The following is a 22,430-nucleotide window of genomic DNA, read 5'->3' as shown; positions in this document are numbered from 1 at the left end:
CATGAACGCATATATGCTTTTGAAATATCACGTGAAGAAAAAATAAAACTGCATTGAGGCATGACGAACAAAATGAAATTCAGATGCATTTACCCTCTGAATCAGACTAGCCACAAACCACCATTTAGGGTACCAACGAAAAGAACATTCCTTCCGCAAGAGTTTTTGTATGATTTGACCTCGTCAATATAACTACCATTCAACATATTCCGATGAAAAAGGTAGAAAAATAACGAAAAGGGACGAAATATATCAAATACTAGCACGAGCTTGGAAGTTTTACTTACAGTGACTATATATAGTCACTGTAGTTTTAATAATCTCCCAGCAGCATCTAGTAGGCAACGATCTATATCAATTATCCTTCCGTGAAATTCGTAACAAATGGGCATGTGTGTAACCCTTAGGTCCGACTTGAGCATCAAAAGAAAAGATACTGGCGCAGCACTAACTTCGCCTGCACTACTAGTGAAGAGTAACAAGAGGTTTCACTCATGCAGAACTTGATTTCTGTCTGTATAGCACCCTCCTTATCGTGTATGAATATATTCTAACTTCTGCATGTACAAATATATTCGGTAAATGCTAAAAAATGGCAGTTTGTTGGATGTCGTGAGTACACCGGAAACGTTTTCGTATAGGTTTGACTTTGAAGTGCTGTAGTAATAAATTTCCTCTTTCTACAGTCCATTGATCCACGGTACTCCTATCATTTACGTACAACCTGCGTGGATCGTTTGAGTAAAAGAAAAAATGTTTTGAACTCACGTCGCAAATGACGTCTAAGCTCTTCGTGCATCCGCTGTCATTATTGACAGCGTCTAGTTACGTTCTTATTAAGGTTGAGGTAGATTGTCTTGGGGATAATGAGAAGAGTTGCGTGAATAGATTTTTTATAGCGATGCCGATAAAAAGAACACATAAGATATAACCTATTACTTCATAATTTAGAATTAGAGGAGAAAAGGCTCTATGCACAATTTTCAGCTAGTTGGGCCGTTTTTCCATCGTATTGAGTTCACGTTAATGGTATTATCGATCCTATAGATGAGGTTATGCAAGAGCTGCGTAAAAAAGAGGAAAAATGGTGGATACTTACCTCCCTCGAAGTGAACATATTATTCTGACAGAAAGGCTGGTGGTAAAAAGCGTTTCTGCACGCTGAATTCGGATACATTACATCATTATACTTGGGTCTCTCCGAAATCACCATCGGTGAAGGGGTGTTTCTTTGCTGAAAAATAGTCGAAGTATGAAGGGGCTTGTTTAGACTAAAATCAGTTATTACTCACCCTGGTCGGTATCAGAGTTATGGGAAGGCCAATCAGAGGATTACGATGAGGTGACTGGAAGAAAATAATTTCGACGTAAATACAGAGTGTCCGGTTTCAACTGAATATAATCGTAAAGGTGGAAGGTGTATATCAAACGTCTTAAATGAAATATGAATCCTCTCATTATTTGACAAAAATTTTCCTTACTGTCCTCCTTCAGTTTCGGAAAAAAATTGAAAATATTACGATGTAAAATAAATCATAAAATTTTTAAACTCTTTTTCCGGATATCTGTAGAAGGTTATTATGGATTTACCCTCACCTCTTCCATGTGAATGTTTGTCTGGGATGTGGACATCCCCAAAGGAGTTGGCGCTCTGGATAAACCGTTGAATCTCTGGATGTTCATTGAAGAAGGTTGCATGCGCAAGTTTTCAAATCTCCTGATGAGTTCCTAGATGCAAGAGAAGACAAATATGGTTAAAAAATTTTTGAAAATTAAGATGAAACTAATACAACGAGTTCAAAAAAATTAGTGGTCAAGTAGACTATAGAATTTTTAGGATTGATATTCTCTGTCCAAACACGGATGGATTCGTGTATTAAAGGGGTAAATCAACAACCTCCCTTTTGGGAGAGGGCCTGGGACGTGAAATACATGGATTCGGAAATAAATTCATCATGGAGATTGAATAAAAACAGTAGATTGATGGCCTCTGGTTTCACAAAGCTTGATAGGAGAATCGGCACTTGATTTACTGATCAACGTCTATACGTTTTCATTCGATAATGCAGTAATAAGCAATCCCAAAATATTTCTTTCATCAAATTATGACCTAATATACGTACATACAACTTCAATATATTGAGGAATTGAAAAGTTTATAGTGATTTCATTCTGGAAACCAAGTGACTTTCCAATCGTTGATCAAACAATCAAAGTTTTTCTACTTGACCATTAATTTTTTTTTCAAAGTTCGTAACAACTCACATTTTCCGACAGGAATTGGTGATTTTCGGATGTTTGATTTTTCTGCATCATTGACGTCTTCAAAATGGCATTCATATTCTCGGTACTGGTCGGCATAATCTGAAATACAAAGTTGTCGTGAATAAATACAAAATACCCCCAGTTTTCTTGCGTTCTCAAGGAAAAAAAAACTTTTTATCAGTCAAGAATGCATACATTTGATAACGCAACATCCTAATCTCATTAATTAAGAATTAAGAGTGTCCTAGCTGACGGATTATTGAAAGTGTGTTCTCGATGCTTTAAAAACCATTCTGGTTCCATTAATTTTCTCAAATAGTTCATAAAATACACATTTGCGAACTTTTCTCTAATATTCACCATGTTCTATAATGCATATCAGCAGGTCCGTCTTTTGCAGTTGGTATGAACTTTAAGTGAAATGGGAAATGGGATTTTTTATGTAAGATGAACGGTGTCGGCAGTTTAAGGTCCTCTAACAGGAGGGCCCTGACTGGAAAATACTAGGGGTGCGTCTTTATGGATGAAACGGCATGACATCGATATTGAATAGATGCAGAAAAGTAAAACCACTAGTGGCCAGTTTTTTGAGTTATTTCTACGTATTACACTATAAAATTACGTTGAAGAAAACGCTCCAAAATACACGTACAACACTAACAAAAATTTCATTATGAAGTACGAAAATACATTACCTCCTTAGGAGAAGAATCCAATCCATTCTTCAGACTGCGCGTTGTTGAATTATTCGACGACTGAAATGGAAGTGAATTATTTCTCATTACGAATTCATATATGGAAATATCTAAAACTCACCGACTTTTGGCTATCGTTGGAAGATGTTTCCGAAATTAGAGAATTGATGTACTGTTGGTAATGTCGACGCATCTTGGGTGGCAATGAGCTGAAAAACAATCCACTTTTCATACAAATTTCATTGAATGTACCAAATATTATGCAGAAATCGTAATAAATTTCGAATATCACATGTACCTTACTGAAATAATAATAACTTTTCATTTTTCGACACATTACAGGTTACAAGAAAGTTTGATTTTGAGCCATTGGAATCAAAATGCTTTATTCAACGTGGTACGGTATTCAAATTACTGATTCATTTCTTTTCAGTAGGAGATTGCTCGAGTAGAATAGAAAATATCAAAACTCGATCATCAAATGTTAAATTATTATCTGATAAACGTTTTGAACGATTCAGATGAAAACTTATTTTTTGAAGGCTCAAGTATAACACGAAATTTTCATCCCGAAAGTGATTCTATATTTTGCAGTTTATACATCCAATACAACAAGTAATTTTCGTGATCGATCTTCGGAAATGTGATACAATTTTCTGGAAAACGGTGCAGCAATTTTCGACAATTGACTAGGATGTTGATTAAATGTATTTCAATTGGATACTTCCAATGCAATTTTCCTGCTCATCATTCACAATGTTACATTTAGGTTTATTATTATTATGGTTCATAACATTCAATACTTCATCATAAGGACACGAGCAAAAGGATGTATTGGAATTGGAGAACATTGAGGCAATTTTACATAAATACTTCATGAGTTGCACGGAAGAACAGGCTTTGCATTATAAAATTAGTGGGCCAGTATATAGAGTGAGTAAAAAGGGATGCACCAAATTCAAAAACTAGCTATTTATTATTTTGTGGAAAAATGTTTTTTTTATTATTGGAATAAAATGGTTAAACTTATGGATTTTGAGATACCTACTCTTCATGAGTGATTTGAAATGTTATTCGTTAGCGTTTTGGGGCATTATGTAATTGATGAGTTATTGATGAATTATCTGAAATAAAAATGCAAAAGAATAAATGAACATGTAACGGATGAATTCTGCATTTTACTGGGATACCTTCAATACAACAAGAAAATTATGATCATAATCCTAATGACTCTGACAGTCTACCACCAGTTCATTCGAAAATCTTCAGTACTGTAAAAGTAGTGCGAAAATTTGAAGAAATCCTCCTAATCCTAACAATTTGAAAAAGTCTTTTGTATAAATCATTACAAGTTGTGACCGGAAAATTGTATCTTCAGTGTTCCCGTTTCGGGTCTTTATTATGACTGTCATAAATTATTCAGAGATCCCTTTCTCCACGTTCTGGAACGCCTCTAATTTTGCACGGGAACTGAAATTCACGTTTCAGGCAAAAAATACCCGATCCGCCTGTTTCAATTCAGCAGGAAAACGGCTGTCTCTAAATCCAAAACTCTTTCTGATTGCAGAATGGTGTACTGTCGCTCACCACTCGGTGGAGTTAATTTTCCTGATGCATCCGTTAACAATATATGGCCAAGAGAGTAGATGAACATTTACATTTCAAGGGGTTTAAAGAGAGAGCCCCTCAAAGTCATAGAATATTTTACGAAGTCATTCCTATTTTTTCTTGTGGAAAGGGATACATTCCGAAATGGAGATAAAAATTGTCACCCTGAATTTAGTGTCTACGTATTCCAACGATTCCACTTGTTTTTTGAAATTTTAGGGCAGTTAGATCCCGGAGCGATTGAATCAATTTCGTGAATACAGAATTTGATGGAAACATTGTTATTTTCTGTGACAATAACTGTCATTTGATGTTGTCAAATTAGTTCTTTACGAAATCGGCTAGATTTTACTAGTGAATTAGGTACGTGGTCTGAATGTTAGTGTTCGGTATAATCGAGAATGGATAGTGATAGCGATATGGACAACAGTAACACTTCAGCAGAGCTCAGGGAATTGGCAATTACGGACACCTAGATGAGGACATAAAACGGGTATTTTTTACTTTCAAAAAGGTATGTGTGTATTATTAAAAAACTTACAGACAAAAATGTGTGGGTGGAGATTCCAAACGTTGTTGTTTACTGAATTGTCTGGGACGTGCCCATTCGATAACTACATCTGGAAAGGGAAGATCTGAAAAAGAAAGACAACATATCAATACATTTTTTACCCAGTACTGGAAGATATACTGAATTTTTATTCTAATGGAATCCGAATCCACCACAACCCAATTTAACGCAAACTAGTAGGATCACAGGGTGGGGCAGAAGTGATTGACGAGTTTCAAAGGACTAAAAGTTAGAGCAAAATGGTTTTACCCGAATTAGTAGGTAATTTTCCTCCTTGAAAAAAATGAGGGCCTATTACTACGAATTTAGTGATAGATACCCCCATACCATAAATTTTGCTCATTCAGTTGCATAATCGTGGCGGCTAAAAAACTACAGACCCTAAGGAACACAAAGGGCCCTTCCGCATCTACCTGCCCCATCACAGCCCGAGTAATGATCTTTCGGAACTCGTCAATCCCTGTACTTTTAATACTTGGAACTCTTTGATTTACGCTGCAGAATCAGTTGCAAGTTTAATGTATGAAAATTCGAATTTTTACAACTGAACGATAAATCGAACTAAAATCATGTGGGAAAAAATGTTTCCCATCATAAACGTATGAAAGGAGACACTTTTTCGAATTTCGTAAGTTCAGTTCCAGTGCCATTTGGAAATATTTTTGTGTTTCAATTCTAGAAGTGAGTTGAGACACAAGACAGTTTTCGGATTAGTCTGAATTATTGGACGTATATCCACTAGTTTCCGATTGAAACACTTGGCGTAGGATGAAAGAATTTTTCAATTAAGTTTTTTTAAATCTGCATATCCTAAGACATGGGTAATGGGTACAGTGAGTTATTTATTCTTTAATTTTGGTCCCCATTTCCAAGCGTCCGTATTGCAACAACATCAATACGAGATGCCACGTTTATGCTCTACTTGCTCCATGGTTTAAATGTCTCCAAATTTATTCATTGAATTTTCAACTATCCAAAAAGTAGCTCCAAAACACGGCAATTACTTTAAATGAGCTGCCATGAAACCATTTCGATTCCGAATTAATTGATTCAGTATTCCATTTCAGAATCAATTTGTAGGAATGCCTGCACAAGTATTTTGATACTAGGTAGTTAATGAGTTACTTGAATCCAGGATCCAGGATGATCCAAATGGAAAAAGCGACCCTCCCACACCACTAATGTGAACAATTTTTTAAAAATTTCAATTTCCTTCTATTTTAGTAGTATTAGAGTGAGAGGATAACATAAAGTGCCATTTTGAATCTTGACTGCGAGCTCGGCTATGTGGTACTCGATCGTTGCGTTGTTCATGGGGCCCCTGTTATTATGCTCACCAAATCTAATAATCCTAAAGAAACCCCAAAGACAACTGAGATGAGATTTCACTTCCATAGCTCTCTCCTCTTATTTTCAAGTGAAGTGTACTGTTTCGTTAAAAAATTTCGATGCAAGTATCGTTGTGAATTTTACAATTTCAACTAAAATTTGTTGAACTATCTGGGAAAATAATAGCCAAATAAAAATCATTGAAAACGTACAAACTATTCACGACTGTCCGATCAATATTTGGCGCCCTCTTTCCTCAATATACGGGGTATTATTCATCGAAATAAATCGTCGTACCAAAAACCGCCTATATTGATATAGGTTTGGGCAGTTCCGAGTCCCCCAAGCGATTTCATTAAATTTTAAGAAAGGGACTGTGAACAATTGGTTCAGTACATTCGAGACTATGTCGATGATTTTATAGGGTTATTCGACAAAAATTGGTGCTGCAAGCACTATTATTGGTAAGGTATTTTCACTCAATTTTCAAGTCGGATAAGACTTGCCGGACAACTTTGAATAGGACTAAAACTGTGGTAACTGACAGAATTTTACGATTAACGAATTAAATTGGGGTGTCTGAACTTACATTCAATTTGTTGATGAATTCAGTCTTTTCTGTCAAAGACAAAGCGCTTTATGTTGACCAGTTTTACCATATGTTGAAAAAAAAATCCATCCTTAAGAAGAACCTGTATAACTGTAGAATCTAGTTTTGAATCACTAATGAGGGCATTCCGTGCGTCGTGGACATTTCAAATCAAACACGCCTGAGGTGTGAGTAAATATGTAAATAAAGCCATGCTAAGCATTAACTGAAATATTTCAAAAGCTGACTGAAGTTAATAATATAATAGAAGGGAGAACAAAATTATCGTTATTGTTGGGGCCCTGAACATAATGCATTATCATTAAATCCACAAACCCCGGTTTCATGACACGTGACACTTCGTTATTTCCACTTATGCAATTCGCATACGAGTTTATGTACATAACACCACAATATTAAATCACTATATTGTACCTAGCTTTCAACCGTGATATGGCGCCAGAATTTCTTTCGTTTTAAATTGATCCACGCTTTCATGAAAAGGTGATAAAACACCCCTATCCAATCGAGATCGGTGTTCACAGACGATCTATCATCCTCTCCCGGTATATTTTAACGTCGAGTACGAATTCATTTTCTACGGTTATCAAAATAACGATTTCGAGAAGAATTTATGGGACATTTTCTGCTGGTGTAAAGAATTTACGCCTTTCAATCAAACAAGTGACCTATAAATTACACATTTCCATGTTTCCACATGCAAAAAAAAACGATGATGCTAAAATGTCAGAAACCAGTCATCAGAAGTACTGATGTATTGAATACGCTGAACGTATTTCGAACAATGAACTTATCTCTGATATATGAAGGCATTCAAAACTGTTGAAAGGCTGACGAGGATGTTGAAGCTGGAAAGGTTTTTCAGCAAGCATTCGTTTATTTTGGTTCTATGATAATTATATATTTTATTTATACTAAGTTCGAAAAATACACTCCGTCGCCTCTCTCTACTCCTATTGTTCTTTTTATCGAGTTTAGTGGGAAAGATTCGATTAAAAGAACGATAGGAGTAGAGAGAGGCGATGGAGTGTATTTTTCGAACTTAGTAATAATATCAAAATACATAGGACTTGTCAATAAAAAAATAAGGTGTCAATCAATTTGTCAATAATAATATTGTAAAACTTTATTCTGAATAAAATATACTTCAACATGGTAGCAGAGCGTGGTTTAGAAACAGAATAAAAGTGAAGTTATAAATTGCAAAAGAGTTAAACTGAGAAAATGGATGCAAGTAAAGTACAAATTGGTTTGCTTGAGGGAAAGTCAAACTGGTCAACCTGGAAATATAAATTGTGCATTTTGTTAAGAGGAATTAAAGGTGGTTTAGAAGTTATCGAAGGAAAATTGGAAGCCCCTAAATCCTTACCAGAAGATGCTACAACTGATGACAAACAGAGGTATGAGAAAGACTTATCTGGTTTCAATCAGGCCGATACTAATGCTCTATTAGTTCTTACTCTAAACATGACACAAGAAACTTTAGAAAAAGTAATGCGTTTCACATCCGCTAGAGAAATTTGGCTGGAATTGCATAGACTTTATGATGGCAATGTTGAGGACAAAACATATGACCTGTGCATGCAATTCATTAGCTATGAAAGACAAGCAGATGATGATATAGCAACACATACATCGAAACTAAAGAATCTTTGGGATAGACTTCAAAAAGAAATTTCGAAGGACAAAGTTAGTGCTGGAAATGCGTGTCAGTGTGATTTACCTGAAATTTTGCTTATTTGTAAAATATTAGAAACTCTACCTTCAGATTATTTCTCGTTCAAGTCAAGTTGGATGCTCGTATCAATCAAAGATAGAACTATAGATAATTTGACGAATCAATTGTGTGCTTATGAAAAAGCATTATCAAGCAGAAACGAGACTAAACAGGAAGTATTGTATACAGCAAACAAAAGGAGCAATTTGTTTTGTAAATACTGTAAATCAAGAGGACATAAAATAAAGCAGTGCCTGAAATGGAAGGCAGATGGCGAGCCACCAAAACCTGAAAAAACTGATAGAGCTAGTGATGCAAAAAACAAAGTTTCATTATTAGCCGTTTCAAATGTTGTATTGTTGTGTGAAAATGATAAAGAAAATTGGTACGTGGATAATGGCGCAACCAATCACATTACCAATCAAAGTGACGTTTTTGAGAGCTATTTACCATTTAACAATCATCATCAAATAACAACAGCAAATGGAGAGTCAGTACCAGCATTAGGAAAAGGTACAGTTAGAGTGAAAACAAACGTAAACGGAAGAACACAAGTTTTTCCTCTGACTGAAGTGTGGTATGTTCCGAGTATCAAGAAAAACTTATTTTCAACATTGTCGGCACAAGATAAGAATCCAAACAGTGAATTCGTTTCAACAACAGAAGAATGTTATTTCAAGCTATCTGGAGAAGTAATACTTGTTGGATCAAGAAATTGTTCAGGAGGATTGTATAAACTTAAAATGAAGTCTTTAAAGCCAGAAAATTCCAAAGAAATTAATTTAGTTAATAATGATAATGTTTTACAGTTATATCATGAAAGATTTGGACATCAACATAAGAGATATATAAAAGCAATACTGAAAAGGGAACTGGGATTAGATGTTAATCTTGATAGTGAATTATGCGAAGGTTGTGTCTATGGAAAAGCTCATGTACTTAAATTTGGTACAAGAGATCGAGTCAGCTTTCCTGGTGAACTGTTACATACTGATGTTTGTGGTCCATTTGACCCATCAAAATCTGGCTATCGATATTATGTCTTATTCAAGGATGATTATAGCAGGTATCGTTTTATATATTTCATGAAACACAAATCAGAAGTGATAGATAATTTGAACATTGTCCTAGCGAAAGTTAAAGCTGCAGGATATGGCGTGAAAGAAATCATTTCAGACAATGGTGGTGAGTTCGACAATATAAGAGTAAGAAAAATACTAAACCATTATGGAATACAACAAAGACTGATCATGCCATATACGCCACAACAGAACGGGTGTGCGGAAAGAGAGAACCGAACTGTTGTTGAAACCGCAAGAGCTTTAATGCACGCTAGAGAAGGAATTTTCGATCAAACTTTTTGGGCAGAATTAATCAATACAGCAACATACATTCTAAATCGGACTAGTAAATCAAGTGTTGAAGGAAAATCTCCCTATGAAATATGGTTTAATAAGAAACCAAAATTGAGCCATTTGAGAATCATAGGTAGTAGTTGCTATGCTCATGTTCCGAAAAAGCATCGGAGGAAAATGGAAAAGAAAGCTATTAAAGGTATTCTTATGGGTTATGAAAATGACGATGGTTATCGAATATGGTCTATAGAACAAAAGAAACTCGTAAGATCAAGGGACGTCATTTTTGATGAATGTGCAATTTTACCAATAGTCAATACTGAACACAATAAAAGTCAAAATATTCAAATTCAAAATATTTTTGATTATTTTAAGTTTGATGATAAAGGTGAAAATTATGAGACTGACAAAGATGAAGAGTTCATTGAAGAAGATAACCAAAATATGGAACTAAGAGTGATGCCTGATGAAGTAGTTGAAGAAAATGAACAGTGTACTGAACAAATGAGACAGCAGTTAAGAGACAGAAAGGACATTAGAAAACCATCACGTTTTGATGACTTCGTTATGACAGTTGCTGCAGAAATATGTGAGTCACATGAACCTTTAAATTACAAGGATGCCATAACTTGTAATGAAAAAGAACACTGGATTTCAGCTATGAAGCAGGAGTTACTATCTTTAAAAGAAAATAATACTTGGATTTTGAAAAAATTACCAACTGGAAAAAAGGCAATTCCTTGCAAATGGGTATTCAAGCTCAAGACGAATGCTGATGGCTCGGTTGAAAAATACAAAGCAAGGTTGGTTATAAAAGGATATTCCCAGAAGAAAGGGATTGATTATGACCAAACCTATAGTCCAGTGGCAAAAGGAGGAACAATCAGGTCACTATTAAGCATAGCTGCCAGCAAAAATATGTCACTCACACAGTTTGATGTATGTACTGCCTTTCTTTATGGTAAATTGGGGGAAGAGGTATACATGAAACAACCTGAAGGTTTCGAAGATGAAAGCGGCATGGTTTGTAAACTCCAACGAAGTTTGTATGGATTGAAACAAGCTCCGAGATGTTGGAATAAACGATTCAGTGATTTTTTGGGAAATCTAGGATTCAAACGATCTGATGCCGACCCATGCTTATTTATCAAAAAACAAAGAACTGACATGCTATTGTTAGCTTTGTATGTTGATGATGGACTACTAGCTTGCAGCAATAATACCATGAAAAACGAATTTTTGAATGGTTTACAAGAAGAATTCAAAATAACAATAAAACCGGCATCTTATTTTCTTGGACTCCAAATTCGGAGAGAAGAGAACGGCACTGTTCTAATGAGTCAATCTTCTTATACTAAGAAAATTCTTGAAAGATATGGTATGTTAGACTGCAAGCCTGTAACAACTCCAATTGTAAAGGAAGGTTTTCAATTAGGGAAGGAAAATGACGAATTGAACAGAACCTTCCCTTATAGAGAAGCAGTTGGTGCTTTAATGTACTTAATGACAAGTACAAGACCAGACATAGCTTATGCTGTAAGTATCGCATCAAGAAAGCTAGAAAATCCAACGAATGCAGATTGTATAAAAGTGAAGAGGATATTTCGTTATCTGAAGGGCACAATGGATCTTGGTCTTAGCTACAAGCCAGAGGAAAGAGATGAGTTAGTGGCCTTCAGTGATGCAGACCATGGAGGAGATAGTGAAACAGGACGTTCCACTTCAGGCGTTTTATGCATGTATGCTGGTGGAGCTATATCTTGGCTTAGTCAACGTCAAACATCTGTAGCAATTTCCTCAACAGAGGCAGAAATAGTGGCTGCTAGTGAAGCTGCACGAGAAATGGAATGGCTAAAGCGGTTATTTAAGGAAATACTCAGTGTTCAGTCAGTTCCAACATTGATGGTGGACAACGAAGCTGCTATTAGACTGAGCCAAAACCCAGAATTCCACAGACGCACTAAACATATACACATAAGACATTTCTTTGTGCGTGAACTTGTTCTAGATGGAGAGTTGAAAGTTGAAAAAGTTTCAACAGAGGACCAACTGGCAGACTTAATGACAAAACCTCTGTTCAAACCAAGACTGCATACTCTCACAAAGAAAATGGGATTAACCAAAATATCCCAATGAGGGAAGGTGTTGAAGCTGGAAAGGTTTTTCAGCAAGCATTCGTTTATTTTGGTTCTATGATAATTATATATTTTATTTAATATCAAAATACATAGGACTTGTCAATAAAAAAATAAGGTGTCAATCAATTTGTCAATAATAATATTGTAAAACTTTATTCTGAATAAAATATACTTCAACAGAGGAAGCTCTAATTTATTCACTGCAAAAGTGACAAAATGAAGGACATAATTGTCAACTATGGAAAATGTTATACATAGTTCATTGTTTTTATTTCTGTTTTTATTCGTATCTACTTGATAAAATAATTGTTTACGATGGTTGTTTATCTTTCTATGAAACCCCAACTTATATATGTATTACTTCTAAGAATTGAATTGGCCTCAATTCAGCAATTCTTATTTTTTCTATATACTGATAATACGTAAATTAGGCGCTGAACTGAATTGATCTCACAAAGTACGATGTTTGCTAACCGGTGTCCCTAATTATCTTTTTATGTCTGAACAAGACAGTTTCAATACTACCCGTATAGAAGCGACAACCTCGAAATGTAGCGAGTTCTGCGTGAAACGATGGTATAAAACGATTATATCCACCATTTTGCTATTTTCACTCTTGGATTCGCCCATCATCTCCATGTGGGTCCCCTAATCAGATCCCGTTCTTGAAATTATTTTATTAAATTCCTTCGCTCATGATGGTTCATTGTTGTCTGCTGCCCGAATGGAAAATTTTTCTTTCCCATGTGGTTTCCTCGACATTTGTGATTAGTTAAGAGATTTGATTTTCGAAGAGTAATGCAAAAATAGTCCGTTGCATCATAGGTTTTTTCACGAACAAAGAAACTTCGTGTCTTTTGAGTTGTCTTGATAAATTTAGTTTGTCAAGCACCAGGTCTTTTTGTTGAAAACTAAAAACACCTATTTTTATTGACAAATTGAAGCTAAGTTTCTTTTCAAATCAATTCACACCTACAGAAATTACGGGGATATATTGAAAAATTCTTAGCCTTCTATAGAACCAAACAAAATTTCAATGTTAAAATATTTTATTACTCAACATATTCCTCTTAATTGGATACATTCATTACTGCGAACTTGCAACGTCTCTAGACCTTTCAAAAAAAATGTTTCTTCTTGCACTGCAAACCAGACCTCCACAGCTTTTATTACCTCCTCGTTGGAAGAAAATTTACGACCTTTTAAACTTTTTTTCAGTTGAGGATAGAGATGATAGTCGGATGGAGCCAAATCTGGTGAATAAGTGGGGTGTTCTAGTAATTCAAACCCTAAATCACGAATTTTTTGCATGGCAACATGAGATTTGTGTGCAGTGTCGTTGTCCTGCGAAAACAAAACACTTTTGGATAGCTTTCCGAGTCTTTTTTCTTTAATTTTTTTGCGTAGAGTGGTCAGTAATGTCGAATAGTAATCTCCGGTTATTATTCTATCCTTATCCAAAAAATCAATCATGATTACTCCATGGCAATCCCAGAAAACTGAAGCAAGAACTTTTCCAGCAGATTTTTGGACACGAAACTTCTTAGGTCTTGGAGAACAAGTCTCATCCATAGTAACAATTCGGTTTGAAATCGAGCACAGATCGAACGCGATGCTTTTACCCTTGCACGCTTTTACAACATTCAAACATTTGGGGATCCATTTTGCAGCAAATTTTCTCATGTCCAAATTGACGTATGAAATATTCAGTGCTTCAGATATCCCTTTTAGCCCAATTCGATGGTCTGATAAAATCATGTCATGAACTGCATCGATATTTTCGGGGACTGACACAGAAACTGGCCTTCCCGATCGGTCATCTTCAATGGAAAATTTACCTCTTTTGAAGCTTGCAGTCCAATTTTTCACGATCGCATACGAAGGACATTGATCACCAAGTGCATATTTTCGTAAATCTGCTTACCTCTTGACCCTTTTAAATACAGGTAGGTACTTGATGATGGCTCGATACTCCATTTTTTCGATTTTCACAATTTCGGTGCACATCTTTCTTTTAAATCATTGCGTAACTCTGGTTTACTTTTTTGACCGCAAACTTCACACTGACACTTCTAATGAGATATTGTTCGTTGCTATGGTAACGCAATATTTTTTTATGCATGGAACTGGTCTAGGCTAACTAGATATCAATACATCCTCGTATATCGTGCTTTTTCTGTTAACAAATGTATATTTTCTCCTCTACTCAAAAATTGATTCAATAGAAAAATTTTCTAGGAAATAGAAACAATAATTTTTAATGTTTTTCCAACCTTAATACGGGTATATTTCGTGGAAACTAATCGTATTTTGTAAAAGTAATATATCGCACCATTTAAAATAACTTGTTAGTTAGAAACTCTTTTTCAAGCTGACTTTGTTGAAAGAACTTCTTCCCAAATCATAGGACATGCGGTTAATGCTACTTATATTTCTTCAGAATAAGGCTTTTTATTTTAATATAAAGACTATTGCGCGGAATCATTCTTGTCACTTATGAATAATAACAAGATGAAAGATGAGAATGAACAAATTTAAAATCTATTTTCTCTTCATCGTTTCCACATTTCACAGATCCATCATTGTGAATGATAAAGCACAAAAAGCAAGATAGATTGAAGAAAGGAGGTTGTTCGTCATCCTAATATTGACGATCCGATGGAAAATGGGTGGAAAAAAATCTTGTTGTGTCGAGGGCAGGTTTAAATTATTCAGTAGGTGGCTTCTAGCTGACGACTGTATGCAACTGTATTTCTTTCAATAATTCATACTCCCCAGGTTCGATATTCACTCTGAATTCAATAAATAATCAATACGGAATAACATTGATTTACAACGGAAATGGATTGAAAATGAATTTTTTAAAGTATAGGTGAAATCTTCTCTCGACCAAAACCGCCGTATTGTCGTATTTCTGTAGAGCAAGGAAATGGTATGATGTATGATGGCGTTTTCGGTTCAGATCATAAATGTTTTTCCCAGAAGGAAAACTTATGTGCCATTGAAGTAAGTAGAGCGAAGGTGGATCTCTATGAATCAAACAAATTGGGAGATTCATACCCTAGGAAAGGTCCAACTAAAATTATTGTTGGTTTTCTAGGATGAACGATGGAATGGGAGAATTGAAATCTTTTTCACTTCTACGTCCGAACACTTCAAATTGTATATAATCCGGGACTGCGAGTAATTGAAATGTTGGAAAATATCTAGAAACAAAATAGTTGGAGAAAACATGCTATGAAGCGTGAACAACACGGATCTCTTATGTCTATATATATTTGACTTATAAGGACCATCTATCATTTATCTTCTCTGTTCATTTCTCGGTTCAAACATCCCCCGATATATTAAACCAATTACAAAAATTATATTCTATACATTGAATTGTATCGATTACATGAAAAGTTAGAATTTCATTAGAGATTATATTTTTTCAATCTCAAGCATATCACTTTGTTCCGCTTGTACCTATTGCTATTCAGTTTACATTTAATCCTTTACCACCATAAATTTGGAGTTACTGCCATGATAGCATTGTTATAACAAACAATAGCACAATAGCGTTAGGCACCTCGCCAATGAACGATTTTTGTGGCAAATTATTCAATCACCAAACACATACATACTTACCTAGTTTTCAGCTCGTTCAATAGTATAAAAAACGTGAATGCCAGTTTGTCAGTCTTTCTATAACTTGAAACGCATAATACATTCATTGATTGAATCAATGAAGATTAAGTAAACACTAATTAAGGGTGCCTATACCTCGGCCTATACCCTTCTAATTTTTATAATGTAAAATATGTTCGTTAGGGAATCAATCTCTACTCTACTCTACTCTAGTTGTTCATTTCGACTTGTGAATGATTGTCACTCTACTAAACCTTAGTAATTTGCGGGTAACCCATTAAAAAATCGATCCCACGTTTCAACGAAAGGGACGGAGTTGTAACTGAAATGAATTTTTTGTGATGGAATTCCTGTTGATGAGGATACAGATGAAACAGCGAACAGGGGAGTGCTCGAGATAGTTCAGAAAATGAGGAGGAGAGAATATCTAATTCACTGGCCTGTCCATGAATTCAAATTAAAAAAAAACTTGTCTGCGTTGAAGAAAATCAATGCAAATACTTGGAAAGGATTTGAGTAACATTGAATCTATTCGATTGAGCCATGAAAGTCAATTAACTTTCATGTAACATTCTTCTTCCAAACATAAGACTGGATTTTTCTCAATGAAGGAAAACTACCTTTTCGCAGAGACAAGTTGATTTGATTCTTTAATTATTAATTTTTTTGTTAGATTCCGGAAGTTTATCAATGAATATAGTTTTAGGAATCTTTGATAATGCAATAGATGAGTGTAAAAAAAGAAAAATGTTTCGTTCCTTTATAGGGTAAAACTGCACTTTTCTCGCGTTTTTCACTAGAGAAAATTTTACCGAAATGATTGATGGTTCACTTTTTAATTTTGCCTAATGAATAAGTCAAAAATCTAGTGACCCGCTTACGTGAAACATACTGTACAGGGTACGTAAAATTGGTTATACCTGAACTACAACTTTTTATCCCAACGAGATAGAGGAAAATGAAAGTGCCATTCATGTCGTCTTTTTTCGAGAAACTAATAATGCCATCAACTGCATTCCTCTATCTTCTTTTGTTTTTGAGTTAAAGGCCAAAATTTGGGCGATTTCAACTTTGGTCATTATCTCCGTTTCTGTTTGTGCTAGGATGTTGAAATGAAAACATTATACAGACACTTTTTGTTAGTAGTCCAGTGGCGTACTATGATTTTTTTTAACACATTGACGGACAGTACCTATTTGGCAGCTGCTTGTGATATGTCGCGCATGTATACTGATTTAATATGGTACAAAATTGGAGTGATATACATCAAAATATTAGTAATGATTTAGAGGATGTGAATATGGAAAAAGAAGCAACAGATGGCTTTAGACGTCATTGTCATAACATGAACAATTTTCTTCGTTTTTTATGACATGAACGTCCAAAGGCGTTCTCATTTCTTCAACAGAAAAAGTAAAATTTCTCTTCATTAGATTTGGTAAGAAAGTTATAATGAAAGTTTAACATGGAAACTACGTAATTTTCGAGCGTAACACTCTTACATTTGAACAAATACTGAACACGCTGGATGGCTGTGTCGCGGCTGAATACTCGGTATGGCGAAGCGAATGATTCCGATCAAGATCGTCATCTTTCGGGTTCACAAAACTCAAAATGTGTGAACGATGTGACGCTTTTTCGTAATATCACGCTTTTCCAACATCCAGGAACGTCATGTCAATGTTAGACGAGTTTATAGGAAGACGTCTATAAACGTCGGAAAACTGTGCCGTCACATCATGCACAGTGACTTGAACGTCTATAGACGTCGTTGTCCGTCAATGTGTTAACAAATATATTTGCTGAGCTATAACATAAAGTATCTTCTTATGAATACAATAGTTTAAAATGACTTAGAAAGAATCGTCATTTTTTTCCAGTTTCATAAATATATCAGAAAAAACACATCTTTATGTTATAGTTCAGCATATATATCTGTTGGAAAAAATCATTGTACGCCACTGGATTCCTATCAGAAAAGTGTCATAATAATGTTTTTTATAACATCCTAGCTTAAACAGAAACGGACATAATGACTAAAGTTGAAATTTTAATTTTGACCTATAACTCGAAAACAAAATATATAGAGGAATGTAGTTGGAGGAATTATAACCTTCTCGAAAAAAGACGACCGTAATGTGCAATGCATTTTTTTCTATATCGTTGGGTTAAAAAAGTTGTATTTCAGGTATCACCAATTTTGCCCACCCTGCACATGTTAAGTACTTAAGTACACTACATACAATGTGGTATTAAATTCACACTGTAGAATTGAGGACTGACTTTTGAATGCGATGGAATTGAATCCAAAGCTTATCTTCATTTCATTTAGGTGGGACAGTTTCTGAATATGACTCCTCACCTCTCAACGTCTCCTTAGCTCGCTCAGCTGCTTCACGAGAGAAAAAATGCACGAAAGCATAGTTGAGCTGCTTGTGTATCTTAAGTATGGTTTTCATATCGACACACTGACCAATAGCATTAGACAGTTCCTCCTTGCTCAAATCAACAGGCAGATGATGTATGAAGAGTTTAGTAACCTGAAAAACAATTAATAGATACTTCATTGAATGAATTTTGACTCCCCAAATAGGATGGTTATATAGACCCAATTTCCCAAAGTTTCTTGATCGTCCATTATGAAAATTACATGAAGGATCAATTTCGCAGTTAATTCCTCTTCCTGGACAATCAGTATTTCGACCAAGCTACATGTGAATACCAATTTGTTTTCTATTCACCCTGCAGCATTTCCTTTTATTTCTTATAAATACAAATAACAACGAGGAACACTGAAATCAAATTTGTGCTATTATTTGGGCTATTTTCAATTTCCAAAAAACACGTCATTTGCAGGAGTATATCAAAAATTTTAAATTAAATATAGGTAATTAATTCGTTAAAAATTTACACATATTAGAATTAATAGGAAGTTTTCTATAATGGTCTAGAATAATTTCTAGTCGATGTTAATCAGTAGAAATCTTGGATACGGGAATAACAGAGTTCTTCAATGGAAATCACGAATCCGTTCCATCACAGGAAACTGTAATCCGTGAGACACGCAATAGTTACCGATCGATATTATCGCAGAATTCGGTTCCTCATAACTTTGTTATTGGAAAGGAGAACTTCAAGTTATAATGTAGAGCACTAGGAAAAATATAAAATTTTTTTGGAAGCAAGTTTAATCTTAGACGAAGAGGTGGCGTAAGTATCAAAGGAAAAAATTGCTTTTAAGGTATTGAGAGCCATCTATATTTAGATGATGTGAACAGGACACCCAGAGGATATTGAAGAATTGTATACGAGTAAAATATAGAAAACAACTTATTTATTATTGAAAACAAAGTATTTCGGGAAGGGTATTCCCCTAAGTTCACAGCTAGTGCGAATCTGCGGAACTATTAGGCATTCAGAAACATGTCAATTTCAAAAATATCCATTTCTAGATATGTTGAATCTCTATAGTCTATATGGAGAACTTTATCTGTACAGATTCACTAAATCAAGTTATTCTCGGAATTATTCCATAAAGGTATACAGGGTGGGTTGTCGGAACTTGCATTGACATATCTCAGAGGTTATAAGACTGAGAAAAAATCTTCCAATAGTATATAGATGAAGTAGGTATGAATAATAATGGCATCTTTAGGCACTCATCCCGATCAACCCCCTGCGCTGTAGCAATCACAAATAAGAGACTCTACTTGAATGAGTGAGTAAAGTTGGAAGGGCAAATAATTGAGGTGATTTAGAATAAGTAAAATTTGAATTGAAGAGGAATTGTTCAGAATATCTTTCATTGCCCTGCCCATTTTTTAATTATTAATCGTGTCAGATTTTAGGTCAGATCAATAGATTTTGGTTTATTGTCATGAAAAATGGATTCCGTAAAATACTTCAAGCAACTCAAAGCAAAGTTCTAAGGGATGGAATAGGTAATATCGGATTCAAATCCTGTCTGAATATGGACCAAAATCAAATTACAAAACAGACGGCAGAATTGATAACATGGTTGATGAAAACCATAGACATAGAGAATTTATCTATGATGAAAACTAACGGGCAGTTTCATAATCAAAGTCCCTTTAATTTTAGAGCTCCACCCTTGATTATTAAGTATGAGTTGAATACTCAAAGGCTCCACCCAACTAAAAATGTCACTAAGAGAAGCCTTCAAGCTGGAAGGAATATTATTATAAAATGAGTGACAAAAAAACCCAAGAATTATTTTTGACTGTAGAAATCTTATGAATGTCGACTATTTTTATCTTCGAAATTGAAAAACACTAATTACCGAACTAAAGAATTGACTTTTCCTGAAACTTTTTAGGGTTTCACTCCCATTATAAAAAAAAGATTAAAGAGTCTACGTGTATTTTATTGGATCAAGATAATAATTTGGCAAATTGTTCGGTAGGAATAGATCATATTTGGATCAATTTACTGAAGAAGGAACTGTGATCCGGTAATTGCAAAATTAAATTAAACAAAAGATACAATTCAGAAGATTTTCGAAAATTGATTTTCGTCTGATGAGGGAGTCTGATATAGACTCCGAAACGTTACAATATGAAATTATAATTTCAACGTTCTTTATTTTCAGTTCATTGTCAGGCAACAATTTTTTCTAGTTGATTTGCTCCTGACAAATTAGTGCAAGAATTTACGCAGGAGCAAATCGTTTATTTCGTTTTTTAATTGATTTTGTTTCAGAGATTGGGAGTGAAAACCCTAAAAAGTTTCAGGAAATGCAGAATCCTCCCAGAATAAATTTCAATCGATATATAAAGACTTGACTCAATACCGAGCTCAAAACTATCGTAATCAAGTTCATATGGAAGCGACGCAGAAGATTTCTAGAAACAAAATTACAGCAGAAGTGGAGGAGCCATCTTGTGGAATTCGTTTCTGTGAAACTGTTTACGGCAATTCTAAATAAGTAGAAAGATTATAATTCGGTGTAATCGGGACTTACCTTAGCCATAATTTTACTATCCACGTCTGGAATTGGATCAGCCCAATCCACAAAAACAGACTGGCCTTCAACGATCAAACAGCCTGGATACAGCTGTTTCTTCGCCATTGCAGCATCTCTGTGTGAAGCAAATTCAACGAACACGTAACCCCTATTCAACTGGGGTCTGAGCAAATCTTTGTACATGATTATATCGGAAACCCCATCAATCAAATTGTCTTTCAGAATCCTGGCAATATCCGCTTTGTTATATTCCTGTGGAATGTTCCCGAAGAACAATCGACAATTATCCACCGATTTGAAGACCCCGATCCTCGTCTTTCGCGTTATCTCGAAATTATCGAAAAGGGCTATAGCCCTCTCGGCCCCTTCAACCGTTGTATATGTAGCAAACGCGAAACCACGATTTTTTAAGGTGAAATCCAGCATCAGACGGAACTGATACAGTTCGCCGGCCCTCAAAAACAAGGGGATCAATTCGTCTTCGAAGATTTTCCTCGGGATTTTACCAATAAAAATTTCCGTACCTTTTACATTCGGTTTCTGGGTGTACCTGACCGAAGTGCAGACCCTCTGACCGTTGACTTGGGTGCAGTAAAAGCCCAACTTGGTGCACATAGCAGACAATCTCCTATCCAAATTTTCGATTTCATCTTTGGCCAACTTGTTATCCGCGTTAATTTTGAACATTTTCGAGCAGGCTGAACCGATTTCGAGAAAACACTGAACACTTGTCTGTTTCACTATTCGAATTCGCTCGCACGCTATTGACCTAGTGCCTATAAAAAATGCAGATGAAATGGCGACTGCACGTCTTGTCTTGCCCTACGAAAATCATCGCGTACTCTACTGCGGAGTACCAATGGTTGATCAGATAGAGAGGGCTCGGTTTAGAGGGAAAATTTGAATATTTGAATTCGAATATTGAACCGCCGCCGCTCGTGTGTGGAGTTCTCTTTTTCAAACCAATCAAGATTTATAAAATTGTGTTCATTCGTTTGTTTATTTATGACAGTGGGGGACAAACACAGGCATCCGCCGAAAGAAGTGATATATTGCAATTATTGTCAGCAGAAATTTCCGTTATCTCAATTGCTGAAAGATCAAAAGACGAACCGAAAAACAAACAAGTGAAGTTCCTTTTACGGAAAGAAAAGTATCTTCCGTCTGAAAATTATACCCTGAATGCTGGTCTTTGATATACATTGTGCGGTGATGAGCAGGTTTCTGAAAATTTCAGGATTGTACGGGGTGAATTCGAAAAGTAAATTACCGGAGTAATGTATACTGAGTGGTTTAAATGGAATTCTTTCAGATACTGTTCGATTTAAGAAGGTGTAATTCTCTTTAAATTCGAACGGGTATATTTCAAATATCTAACTTCTAGATTCTAGGCATCTCAAAACTTCGAATGATGAAAAGACAGGTAATTTTGAAAATTTGTTGGACTTGGTAGGGACTGAAAGTAAAAAATCTTTTTTACTTACAGTAACCCCTACAGGGTTGTTCTTTGAATTGAAGAAAATATTTG

The 22,430-nt window shown here is 35.2% G+C and overlaps 1 protein-coding gene across 1 annotated transcript; it reads right to left on the bottom strand.

The window, feature by feature from the left end:
* Positions 1 to 709: 709 nt before the first annotated feature.
* On the bottom strand, positions 710 to 21,717 carry LOC123307356 (probable RNA-binding protein 46). Its single transcript, XM_044889637.1, has 10 exons — positions 20,900 to 21,717; positions 18,281 to 18,458; positions 5,110 to 5,203; positions 3,082 to 3,169; positions 2,961 to 3,020; positions 2,266 to 2,364; positions 1,597 to 1,728; positions 1,293 to 1,346; positions 1,100 to 1,234; positions 710 to 724 (listed from the first exon to the last, which is right to left on the bottom strand). The coding sequence occupies exons 1-10, from the start codon at positions 21,587 to 21,589 to the stop codon at positions 710 to 712; spliced, it is 1,545 nt and encodes a 514-aa protein (XP_044745572.1). The 5' UTR covers positions 21,590 to 21,717.
* Between the last annotated feature and the right edge of the window lie 713 nt (positions 21,718 to 22,430).

Source organism: Coccinella septempunctata, chromosome 1, assembly GCF_907165205.1.
Source record: "Coccinella septempunctata chromosome 1, icCocSept1.1, whole genome shotgun sequence".
Taxonomy (NCBI): Eukaryota; Metazoa; Arthropoda; class Insecta; order Coleoptera; family Coccinellidae; genus Coccinella; species Coccinella septempunctata.
This window is presented reverse-complemented; position numbering and strand designations above follow the sequence as displayed.

Bases quoted from the DNA above. Each gene is read 5' to 3' on its own strand.
- LOC123307356 (XM_044889637.1), bottom strand. From the start codon at position 21,589: ATGTTCAAAATTAACGCGGATAACAAGTTGGCCAAAGATGAAATCGAA. The intron at 5,204-18,280 runs GTGAGGAGTCAT...TTTCTTTTTCAG, and splicing joins AGCTAAGGAGACGTTGAGAG to ATCTTCCCTTTCCAGATGTA. The intron at 1,729-2,265 runs GTGAGTTGTTAC...TCTTGCATCTAG, and splicing joins ACCAATTCCTGTCGGAAAAT to GAACTCATCAGGAGATTTGA.